At 35.2% G+C, this 12,997-nt stretch overlaps 1 protein-coding gene across 6 annotated transcripts in view; it reads right to left on the bottom strand.

Moving 5' to 3' along the window:
* Positions 1 to 63: 63 nt before the first annotated feature.
* LOC137394436 (3',5'-cyclic-AMP phosphodiesterase 4C-like) overlaps positions 64 to 12,997 on the bottom strand; it is a 96,547-nt gene continuing 83,613 nt past the window's right edge. For 5 of the 6 annotated variants that reach the window (XM_068081157.1, XM_068081175.1, XM_068081187.1 and 2 more), the window contains 10 exons: positions 12,609 to 12,717; positions 12,291 to 12,403; positions 11,642 to 11,752; positions 10,242 to 10,340; positions 8,992 to 9,156; positions 6,938 to 7,037; positions 5,971 to 6,125; positions 4,325 to 4,447; positions 3,916 to 4,116; positions 64 to 914 (listed from right to left, as the gene is read on the bottom strand). In XM_068081157.1, the coding sequence (XP_067937258.1) occupies positions 717 to 914; positions 3,916 to 4,116; positions 4,325 to 4,447; positions 5,971 to 6,125; positions 6,938 to 7,037; positions 8,992 to 9,156; positions 10,242 to 10,340; positions 11,642 to 11,752; positions 12,291 to 12,403; positions 12,609 to 12,717 (1,374 nt within the window). In that variant the 3' untranslated portion in view covers positions 64 to 716. The remainder of the gene's footprint in view (positions 915 to 3,915; positions 4,117 to 4,324; positions 4,448 to 5,970; positions 6,126 to 6,937; positions 7,038 to 8,991; positions 9,157 to 10,241; positions 10,341 to 11,641; positions 11,753 to 12,290; positions 12,404 to 12,608; positions 12,718 to 12,997) is intronic. The other variant, XM_068081165.1, reaches the window with a different exon arrangement.

The raw sequence follows: 12,997 nt of genomic DNA, 5'->3' as shown, positions 1-12,997 counted from the left end.
TGTAAAATGATGGTGCAGTGGGACAAGTCACTTTACGTATGCGAAGACTACAGCGAGTTAGGATTTCATAATATAACAGTATATTAGACCATATAATTATATAGCTCATGTCTATGACGTGACTGATTGTATTACGTGAGGTAAAAAATAACATCTATGAAAGGCGGCATTTGCTGCACAGCACATACAAGTTTGAAAAGGTTCATAAATTACATTAGGCAAAAATAGACTCTGGGAACTGAGGCTAGGAAAATACGACAACAAAGCGATAAGGCTAGTACAATATTTATGACTGATATCAAGATAGAAATAGAAAGGCAAACTAGCAATATTTCAAGACTGGAACAGAGTTATTTTAGGAAATGAGTTGACGATGTCTGCTGCAGTGCGAGCTTCTGAGTGGAACACAATATTATTTTATTTGGCAATTTTTTAAGCAATGGACAAAGAATGTTAAAAGCATCCATTTACATAGCTGCATGTCAACCACTGTTGTACACTAAAGCTCATAGTTACTAATCTCATTTGCTATAAGCATATCTTGTATTGTCAACATCTACATACTGTGAACGATTTGAATACTGTACATGTACACTGTCATTGATGTAAATAAATACTGCAAGACCAGGCTAGTAGGTGGCAGTGTTCAAGCGGTGTGAAATGGCTGCGCGTGGCAACCAGCGTAAAATGGCTGCGTGTGGCAACTTGTAGAGAGATTATTTGCTTTTGGCTGAAGCAGCCCCTTCCGATTCATCAGCCGCTGAGGTCGCATCTCTTTTTTCTAAGCACTCTTGGTAGACTCGGTTATAGTAATCACGGTTTTCCTCAAGGTGGGCGAGCTGAACCTCAGCGTTGCTCACCAGATCTCCCCATGTTTCCCACAGGGGATGTACTATGTAGGTTATGAAGCCAACCTAAATAACAGACATTCCACATGACTACAAACACATTCAGTGTGTTTCGACGCTTCAATTGGGTTCGGAGTTGCTTCCACTCTAAATCTTTAAAATGGAAAAATCCGAAAGCAATCTACGCTATTTCGCTTCGCTAAATTTGCGTGAAGGCATTTGCTGCGGGAATACTATTTGACATCAGAGAAATGCTCACTGCTGATCGATATGAATAGATAATACTCAGCTAAGCTCTCACCAGTGGAGGTAAAAAATTTCAGCACACAACCCGGTGGTTCTCTGCTACGAAATCGTTTTACTGCTACTCGTACTTTTTCTGTTTGACTTTTGTTTTTACTTTAACATTCACATGCCAAGAATAAATTGCTCGAACAAGGCTAACGAAATAATTACTTTTTAGATTCGGTGATTTGCTACGCATGAATTGAAATGCAACTGTGACCCGAAGGCGAGTCTACTTTAGCAAGCTCTTTGTTTTGAAGGATACATCGCAAATCTTTAAAAAGACCTATAGAGTGCGACCCTAAATCACTGAAATGGTAGGGTGCGAATTCGTCGACAGTGGCAACTTCAAACCCATTCGAAGCATGGAAACACAAGGATTGAAAGGTAATCAGCATCATTGAAAAATTCACTGATCAGAAAAATAAATCCAGATTTAAGTGTGAATAATGACCTTGCCACAAGGTCATTAGTTTGTTATGTAACTCTTGTCTTTCTTGTCTATTGCTTAATAGATTGACTAACATACAGTAGTTATCTGAGACAAATATTGTGGATAAATTCACCGGTGAAACAATGATAGATATACATGAAGGTATGTGTATATGCATTGATAGAAGTACGCACAAGTATATGCGTTGATAGAAGTACGCACAAGTATATGCATTGATATGTTTTCAATTATGAATAAATATAATTTTTTGAACAACTAAATTTTGGTATTCATTACAAAAACTGTTTTAGTGTATTAAACAATTTTAAACCCACTGCTTTCATGAGCCATCTATAAGCATCTATAATCTGTGGATTCTGGTGAGTAAATGAGTGTTGACCTTCCACACAATGGCATAATTTCTCCCCTTGAGTACATATAGTTTCAATCTTAATAAAAGACCAAGGAGCCTAAAAGCTAGCATCTGCTAATTGATCGCACAAACCAAACATTTATAGAAAATTTAAAAATAATTTGTCCTCTTAAAATGACATCAGCACAAGCTTTTGATAGTAAAACTAGCGATGAGGCACATAGGTAAAATAACATCTTTTTTTACTGTATCATCTGGAATCTACCAGTCTCTCGTTAACACCCATAGCAATATTAAGAATTAAAAATATCAACTGTTAATGAGGTTAACATCTTGAGAAGTTTGTTAAATAAATGGATCTGCTCAATTAGCCTTGAGTCCAGTGTTGAATAAAGTCCCACATTCTCATAGTACAAAAGGTTAATAGGTTGTCCTAATTTGCCCCAAACTACATGAGGAATAAATCTAGTCTAGAGGTTGAAGTGATTGTAGCCTCAGAACCAAAGCTCAGCAAATGTCTGGAGCTGAAGTTAAGAGAGACCAGTAGCTTAGCTATAGTTGGGTAACCTTGAATTTTTGCAATTGTAATAGAGTGGCTATTAGTAATATATAACCAACTAGCTGTGCCACCCGGCGTTGCTTGAGTAATAAAAAGCCTTTCGACAGAAAATTGATTTGTATTTAAAATATAACAACATTTGTCATTCTAACTTTCAAACTACGTATCATGAGAAAAATTTTTGTGTAGTTGAAAAAAATTAAGAGAGAAAATAAAAACAACTGTAAAGGTTTTCATACCTTGTCAAATAACTAATTTTCAAACTTCATGTGATGAGGAAAATGTTTTGTGCAGGTCAAATAAATAAAAAATAAATAAAACCACTATTAAAGGTTTTAAATATAAATGTGAAATAATTAACAAGTAATAGCTAAATTAAGTCTGTTTTGCTACGATTACAATAAAAGATGAATCGGTAATGATACAATTAATACGAACATAGAAAACAATAAAACTCCTGAATATGTTGAATTAATAATAACAATTCTTGCACAGAAGTCTGTGTGTTTAAAAAAGTTACTGTTCCACCAGAAGCTATCCATCAAAACTTTGAATACAACGATAGTGGTACAAATGTAAAAATGAAATTGTACTGTCATTGTCTGACAGAAAGGAAAGAAAATTTCGAGGCTCTTACTACGGAGATAATATAATTGTCCACAAAAGAAGAATTGGCCTTGACCCCAAATATAGTAATTGAACCTTACGACAATTGTTTATTAACAAAAGCATCGTAACGCGTGGGCACAATGTTAAAGTAATGATAACGCGTGAATATGATATGGGGAATATAATAACATCATATATTAAGATGCTATTTGTAGCTCAGTGGTAGAGTGCTTGGACAAACAACTTGCAGATGCATTTGTTGTGAGTTCAAATCCATCAGTATGTGACACTTTAATTTATGTGAAGATTTTAATATTGTAGCTCTTGATGAATCCACACACATACCCACAAACTTTGAAAAATATATATATTGCATGCCACCAAAGACTACAATTGTGTATTCTAGAATCCCAATGCTCTCAAATGGCTTCAGTTTTTAGCAGTTCTCCCAATTTTCATGTTTGCTCTTTGATCTTCTGGTGAAGGCATGAGGAGAGTTTCTCAAGCTTACTTTTCACCAGCAAGTCATAGATTTAAGCTTGGCTGCTAGTATTACAACAATTAATAGCTATCAGCCATTCATTTATATTTTAAATTTGCTACAGTTTTCTCCTTGTTTTCAGCTATAAATGTTGTTGCCATAATTTGTATTAAAAATAGAATTTATCTTGCTGGTAGATCCAATCATACTCTGTAAGTATATCGACTCTGTCTATTTTATTACACTCTGAATTAGCATGTGGTTTTCGAGTTTTCCAAAATTACAACACACTTCAAGGTGAGAATCCCAAGCTATTTCTCTGCTTACCTGAGTTTTGGCTACACACTCATTGTACTCCATGTCGCTGTTTGGTCTCTCGCACATCGGGCTTATCGCTATATCCAACTTTTTCTCCTTGTCGCCTTGTCGGAAGAACTCTTCAGTGATTCGTGTTGTCCACTGATTGTAATAGTTTCGTGGTTTAGTTGGATTGCTTAAGTCAGCGCAGTGAACGAGGTTTTGTAAAACCTGCAACAAATGATATCCCATGTAAGCTAATAACAGCTTGGTTGTTTAGAAGCACCTGTATCCTTTGACAATATAGACAGTTCAATTAGTTCGAGACTGAACCAATTATTCTCAGGTACCTGTCTACTACTGTCAATGACTCTTCAACAGCAAATAGCAATAGTTTAGCAGCTCTTTGGCACCTGCTTGTCCCATTACTTTTACACACCTGTATTCTTTCAGCATAGTTGTCTAGTTTCAACTCGTAGGCAGCGGCTACTTTCTTCGTCTCCACCATCGTCTTCAGATCCGCCAACAGACCCATATGTTTAGACATATCCGTTGCTAGCACCTAGTAATACAATAATTTTTTTTTTTACTTTTCAATAACATAAAAGTGCATCGCAGAGTTTTAGTATATTGTTGTGATGTTAAACTCTGGTACTGCGTGTTTGGCAAGTATAGACTAATATTGGGATACAATTATAATATCATTCTATATAATTATCATAACGCCATTTATTAAAACCTAAACCTTCCTATGGCCATTATAACTTTTGCTTAGTGACAATTTATTATTTTCTGTAAATCATCACCTTTGATGCTTGCCTTTTGTGTTTGTCCTTTCACGATATACTAGACTAGCCGCTGATCATACTGATCTGAAGATTATCATAGATTTTGATCTGATATTCAGCAGGAGCATTGCTCAATATAACAATACAATGACAGACAAATTTGATAGCCTCAGGTAGCGTCAATCTTAACAAATATGGAAGAAAAGTCTTTTGTTGTCAATCATCAAGGGCTTTGGGGGCGGCCTTAGCTATCCTGGTTTTCACCCACTCACGCCCCCCTTAGCTAGCAAATAATTTATGATTAATATTTCCCAGGATTAGACCTTCTCAATAAGATGGGCTGACAATCAATAAATAATCTATGCGAAGCACCGATAACTCTAAACAATTTGTGATTAAAAGGAATTCTACTTGTATATGTTAAAAATGACAAGGTGAGATAAACCACACACTCTAGTAAGTCTATATGTTAAGCTTCAGGACGTTAAGTCATGCATACTGCTGTAATTCAGAATATGAAACTCTGTCATCATATGCAAACACTAGTACAATGCTTTAGTTACTTTTAAATACGCTATCTAAACACGAATCTCTGAAGTTCATGTCTTTGTTCGCTGCCGACAGCGACCACACACCTCAGTCCGCTGAGAACAAGGAGATTATATTCTATACTGACATCATCCGTCCTAGGCAACGTTGATAGCATTGCACTCTCACCTCAACGGCTTAGATACCCATTGCCTGAGAGAAATGAGCTCAAGCAGAAATTGAATACTATGAATTCTAAGTAAATATTGACAGAGTCACTTGTTTATCTAGCGTAGATTACACTAGAAATAATAGCCTTAGTCCTCTCTAATTCTTTGTATTTATGTAATAAGTTTGTGTTCCCAACTATTCATGTACAGAGATTTAATGATATATAGAATATATCGGGGATTGGTTGTATGCAGTGGCAGTCAAAGGGTACTAAACTTTTAGCTGCATTCAAAAAGCTCAAGCAGGAAGAAGCATTAGCAGCTTGTGGTGAAATGACTCCGACAAAAATTTACCTCACTTCAAACCACTCAAAATACTATTCGTTCAAGTCACACAAAAAAAAACAGAAGCACCAGGGAAACCAGGAACACCAAAGGCTAGAACCATGATTACCAACTAAATAGGAGTTGTCTTCACCCATTAGGAATAAGCTGGTCAACTATTTGTATAGTCTGAATTGAGTTGAGACTAGCTGCCATCAGCAACTTCACAGCCAGCTGACTGAATAAAGCTTATTTATCTCTTACTCTTTGCTCACCATGTCAATAGCCATTTTTCTTACAGTCTTCCACTGCTTAGGGGTGAGTTGGGAGAAGACATTGCACCCTTCGTCCTTGAGTAGCTGAAAGCCAAGTGCTATGTGATGATTCTCAAGGACAGATTCGTCATTGTAGAGATAGGCTAACTCCGCCTCTGCAATGCGCAACAGATGTGTTTGGCCTGCTTTATCATTAGTGAAAAAGCAGGGAAACCATGTTATTGCTGCAGATGTCAAATCTCTGATAACTATACAGAGGTAAGCAAGTAAGAACACATGAAATAGGTACACACTGGTTTCTTGGAGAACATAGTTCCACATTTATTAGAATGCAACTGCTCGGAATCAGACAAGTTAAATGCTAAATCTTATTCTATTTTTATATATAAAATATGTATTTAAACTAGCGTAATTAATGATTAAATTACTTATTAATTAGATAATTACTTACAGATAAACCCCTCATCACTATAATTGGATATTGAGTTTACGGAATTGTTTAAAACAGAAAATTTGAATATGATCAGGATATTCTTAGCAGATGTAGTTGGTATTTATTTTATTCTAAATCTAGAATATATATCTATACTTTATAGACTGCTCAATAAATCATTTTTATAGAAAAAGTGTGTCACATATAGTGACACAAAAACAAATATAATCAATTTTTTCTTATTATTAAGCATTTCATTTTGTTATTAATTCAAGTATGTTTATTTTAGTCAAATATTTCATAACATTAAACGCATTATTTTAATTAGAGAGCTGTATTTCATAGTCTAAAAATATTTGAAGTCCATGATAAATGTTTCAAGCCTTGAATGATACCTAAAATTTCTGAATAAATTAAAAGACCACCTCAATCAACTAGCAATAAAAATTTAATTTATTTTAATTTTAAAGATGTTTGACATTTGATGGATGCCAGAGAATTTTAGCTGTCTGTTTGAATACTCCATATATTTACCTGTAACAACCAGAAACTGGTTGGAAACTCCAGGATGGTCGACATCATGTGCAGCACAGGCAAATAATGTGGCTAGCACTTCCAAATCATTAAATATCGGCTGCAAGACAATGTGCTACATGTGATAGTTAAGCTATTAAATATAACACAATTTAATAAAGTATAAATTGTCTAAAGTGCAGTAAAAAAAGCTATTGGAGCCATATGTGAGACATGGGAAATATTTGACACGAACAAACAGGTGTTCATAATCCAGCAGTTTGACCGCAAGCAACATATATAATCACCAGATATAGCACTTCAGCACCTTTTGCCCGCATATTGAATGCATAGCTTTGTGACATTTACCAGTCAGTGAGCGTTGCCATTGAATAAAGCGTTTTATGGCAAGGGCTAGCAAGTGGTTGCTACTTCAACATATTGCGACACTTGCCGAGTGAAACAGTATAACATAAAAGCAAGCAAATAATATATTAAGTAATTAGCATTAGTAATTAGCAAATAATTGTTTAGTAAATCCTAGTCACTCGATGACGCAATTAATTTCTAGAGGAACAAATAATGGTTTGATGATATAGCGGGTACACTAAACTAATATCTTGCTTGCACTGCCTCAAGCAGCATAAAATTAACTATTGCTTGTAGCCAATAATAGCCAAGCTATTTGTATAACTACAATTGTAAAAGCTGCTTTGAGGAGTGTATGACACATATTGATATATCGGCATTGCAAGCCTTGAGTTCTAGTTTCTCTATATCGACCAGTGCAGTCACCCCGCATATCAATAAGCAATTTTTTTCTAAACATAGTTTTGTTGCCCTCAAAGGTACAATTATGTATTTCTTTGATAATGTCGTTGCGTGATTGCGCAAAGCTTGTCATAACCTTCTACAGTTGTCATAATCTTCTCCGATTGTCATAACCTTCTACGATTGTCACAAACTTCTACGATTGTCATAACCTTCTACAATAGTCACAAACTTCTACGATTGTCATAACCTTGCTTCAATGAAATGTTAGACTGGGGAGTTGTAGAGGATTTTGATATGACTTTTACTACGATACGACTTTACACAAGAATTTCCTAAGGGCTCAGAAAACTACCGGATATTTACTAAATGATTTGTTTTCCAATTAAGACATTTTATAAATATAGTATTGTATAGAGTAACTAGGAGCACAGGCTATGCTTCTCATCAATAAAAACACTCTGTAAGAAAATTCTTTGCATATTTATGTTGCAAGTCAATTGTTACAATATCTATAACAATCTTGCTAGTAACACTGTGTGAAAGTTTTTATTGCCACCTGCACATATTTGAAAATATTTATTGTATGTAGTGTTCAAAATTGCTGCTAGTTTTAGTAAATCATAAAAACCTACATTATTACACAAAACAATTAATTAAAAGAGTGACTTCAAGTCATAGCAGGAAATAACTTCTATCATGTTTATGCAATACTCATCTACCAACAATTTTATATGAACAGAAAGTATGATAAAAATTTGTCATTATTTTTGTTACAAAATAATCAAACTGGAATGTCAAAATTAATTAATTTCATTTTGTACTTTTAGCAACTGAATATACAAACTTATTTTCTAGAATAATCATTGCTTTTTAATAAATTCTAAATAATATATTCTTGTAGTTCGCAATTAGATTTTTTCAAATATTTTTTTAAATTGCATTTTACACTGCAAAAAGTTCATGTAGGGTTATCCTGGTTTGTAGAGCAACCAGCAACTATTTAGGATAACTCAATAAAGAATGTGCAATGGTATAAGCGTACCATATAGGGCAATTTAGCAAGATATGTTTAAACATACTATATAAGGCTACAGAGTAAATAGTCTGTTAGGAAGAGCTGTTTAGACATACCGTATAAGGCAAGAGATTAAATAATTTGTTACAGTGTCAGCATACAAGATTAGGCAACTAAACGAATGTTGTGTAGTGCGATAAGCATACCATATACGGTAATTTAGCAGAGAAACACCTGGGAGACAGTACGAGCTCGGCAACAGAGACTAGCTGAAGCAGCAACCAACCTTCAATACCTGTGCATTAAGTAGAACATGAGCTGACTGTACGACATCGGCAGCGTGCATGTTGTTGTGATAGGGCACATCTGTGTGATAGTGCGCCTCCAGGTGCATGAGGTAAGTGACAAGAGTCTGTGGATTTATCTGGAACAAGTTGAGTAGATTCCTCTTCTACAAGAGAAATGAATAGCTTGTTAGCAACTCAAAGCTAGAAGAGAACTTGTGCTACGGGTGTGATAAATCTATACAAGGATGTGATAAATCTATGCAAGGATGTGATAAATCTATGCAAGGATGTGATAAATCTATGCAATCTTTGCCAGAGTGAAGTAAAACACAAATCAGTCATACAACTTTAAAAAAACTGTGTTTATGAACATTTTTAAATGTTTTGTACAAAATAATTTTGGAAACATGGACAACTTTTAAAATTAGTATACTTAAAAGTTAGCTTACATTCTTAACAATCAATTATGTAATTTTTCGACCTATAAAAAGTCTATACTCCATTTTTACCAAATTTGAATGTACTCAGTTAAGATTTTTGCGATTTCCATCCAACCTCTTTTTACGATCTGTGAGTTGATAGCAATAAATGATAACTACAAGAATACGTGTTTCTTTGATAGAATAGCTGAAGCAACTAAAAATATTGTAATACTGTAGCATTAAATACGACTAAGGCATCGTTAGAGGATCAGTTTAACGATGATGTTTAGCTTGTCAACTTTCCGACAAAAATGTTGCAATCGACATTTTTTTGTAATACGCTAAAATGTTAGTTTTTCATTGAAGATTTTCTAATAGACAACTTTAAAAAGACATATTGAGACCTCGGATAAAAGTTAATACAGGTGGCAGCAGGCGATTTTGAGTAGCTGCAGAACAATTGTTGAAGTGATATTTCTCAGCTTGTCCTTCTTAGGCATCCAAAACCAGAGCCATGTAAGCTCTCAGCGATTAGATTAAAGCCCTCAATAGACACAAAAAGTCTGCTGACATCAGGCCAAGTCAAGGTAGTTGAAGCGACTAGCGCATTCATCATCTTTCTTCATAGAGTGTAAATCTTGCACAATCACCATCATTGTAGACGAATGAACACCGACTATTTATCAAATAGCAGTCACAAAGAAAAGAAAGACGATGCCTACCATCGAACCGCTGACTCTAATGTGCCAAAAGATGATTCAGCTAAGTTGCTACAAGACATAACACGCAGGTGGCAGGTCGTTGGAAGGAAGTAAGTAACCCAATACCTTCATAATTGTGTAGGCAATGCAGGTAAGAGGTCTGTCATTAGAGAGTTGAGCTATTTTAAATACGTCTATTCCCCAGTCGTCTACCTTCTCTAGGTGCTGTAATAAAAAATCATAAAGTACTTCGCATGCGTGGACATTTGCGTGCAAAAATAAATCCAGATTTAAGTGTGAATAATGACCTTGCCACAAGGTCATTAGTTTGTTATGTAACTCTGGTCTTTCTTGTCTATTGCTTAATAGATTGACTAACATACAGTAGTTATCTGAGACAAATATTGTGGATAAATTCACCAGTGAAACAATGATAGATATACATGAAGGTATGTGTATATGCATTGATAGAAGTACGCACAAGTATATGCGTTGATAGAAGTACGCACAAGTATATGCATTGATATGTTTTCAATTATGAATAAATATAATTTTTTGAACAACTAAATTTTTTTATTCATTACAAAAACTGTTTTAGTGTATTAAACAATTTTAAATCCACTGCTTTCATGAGCCATCTATACAACGACAAATCAAGGTCGCAGGTCCCACTTCAACTTTACACCCTTTTTCCAGTGTTATCATAGGCTCTTAGACAGTAAAAATCCTGAGAGCTCTCAGAGACTCAAGTAATGTTTCCTACTTTCATTGTTTGTTGTTCTCCCTACTATCAACATTATCTTCAACTCATAGCTTTCCCACAGTATAGAAACTTCTCGCAGAACTTCTAGTTGGTATTAGAATAGCATTTTACATATTCTCTAGGATCAAGTTGTTTTGTCATTTGCACATGCGCATAGCACGTAACATTCTTTGAAATGCTTTATAAGTTTTTTGCGTTTCAATAAAAATAGGCACGCTTTGGCTGACTTTGGATGATTGTTTTTGTTATGGCATTGCTGTAAAGGTAACATGTCTTCACGTTATCCGTATGTTATATACGGAATTACGCATAAGCTTAGTTTTATAATAGTGTGTACCTCTGGAAGCTAGTTGAAAGAGATTTTTAATTTAGACTACATTCATTTTGACTGCTTACAATTTCCCTATTTATGTTTGGGTATTACAACATGTTCCCTTTCTACTTAGTTGATTCCGAGGCTATGCTTATTGTTTTGCATTTGTTTGAGGCTACGTTTCTTGTATATTAGCTACTCAATATTGTGCTTTTTAGATGCTATACCGCCTATAAATAGAACTTTGGAATTTAAATTCTCGGTACATAATAATTTGAAGCTATGTCTTTAGTATATAATCACTTGAAGCTATGCTATTGACATACAAATTGTTTGATCTTTCACTGCCAGTAAACAGATTGCTTAAAATTATGCCTTTTACGCATGAATTGTCTGAAATGTCACCTCCAGCACCAAGCGTTGTTTGATGTTTCATATTGAAATACTTACTTGCATAAGCTCTGGCTCTGATGGAGTTGTCACACCAGAGACTGGAATATCTTCTGGGCATTCTGGGATACAGCTAGCCGAGCTAGTTTTGGAAAGAACCTTATGAGAGATCTGCAATGAATAAAAACCCAAGTCAGGTGTTAGGTTAAGAATATCTTGAATCCAATAAGCTGAAAGCCATGCCTCAGGTCAATACTCCTGTTTGCATTGTAATTGGTCTCGGGCTAATCAAGCATGATGCAATGACGTCAGTGCTGACTCATGCTAATTGCTTATTGATCGGTTGCTTAAGACAGAGGCAGTTTTCTAGTCGGCTAGAAGAGTTGTCTGACATCATAAGAACTCGCAACAGGCAGTTCTCTATGTATCTGAGCAACGATCATGGAATCATCGACCTTTCAAGGTCAAGGCTTGTTCTGAGATTGCTACATGTAGAAGGCTCTAGTATTCTGAGAGTTCACAAAATTAAAATATACTAAATATTAGATTTATGGTTTACATGACTTTCAAAGAATAAATCTTTTGTAAATATTAACAATAGGTAAATAGATTACTTGGCGGCAGATGTGAACACGCCACGAATCGAAGACTGTTTTGTGTTTAATTCATTTAAAAGGGTTTTCAAGTGAAACAAAGGAATGAGCCATACCTTGGGTTGAATAGCCTCTGTCTGTATATACTCTGAGCTACTTGCGGCCTGTGGAGCTGACTTGCCGCCTCCTGAACCTTCTGGGTAAGGCAGTTCAAGTTCCTGCTCTTTATCTAAACAGTCAATAGATCGTCGCGAGAGGCTGGTAAATCAAGTGGGGCACAGGCTAGCCTTGAGTATTTGTTCCAATAAATAGAGAGTATTGGTTGGACCTAACATGTTACTTACCCAGGTAAGTATTTATAAGGATGGGTCCTAACACGACACTTACCAAGGTAAGCAAATATTTATAATGATGGGATCTAACATGAGACTTACCAAGGTAGGTATTTATAATGAATTCAGACACTCTGCTGTTTCCTGTTGCTCCTACGTTGTTGCTGGCAGCTTCGAAAGCTGATAGCTCTTTTCCAAGCATTTTTCTAAACTGAAACCAATCAAAACTTTGCAGAATGCGATATTGAACAGACGATAAAAAATGCAAACAAGCTACGTGAACAATATGGCAAATACAGATGCCAAATCAGTCTTGGTTAAGCTACCCACTTTTAAAAGAAAACGGATAAATTTATTGGTTTGTTAAAAAGTTATCGTAAAGCTTTCAGAGTCAATCAGCCACATATGTATGATTATAATATAGCCAGTTGGAATGATCAAATCACATTCTTTGCAGAGTTTAGTGTGGATTAATACACCCTGTTTTCATT

Source organism: Watersipora subatra, chromosome 1 (genome assembly GCF_963576615.1).
Source record: "Watersipora subatra chromosome 1, tzWatSuba1.1, whole genome shotgun sequence".
In the NCBI taxonomy this organism is placed as follows: Eukaryota; Metazoa; Bryozoa; class Gymnolaemata; order Cheilostomatida; family Watersiporidae; genus Watersipora; species Watersipora subatra.
This window is presented reverse-complemented; position numbering and strand designations above follow the sequence as displayed.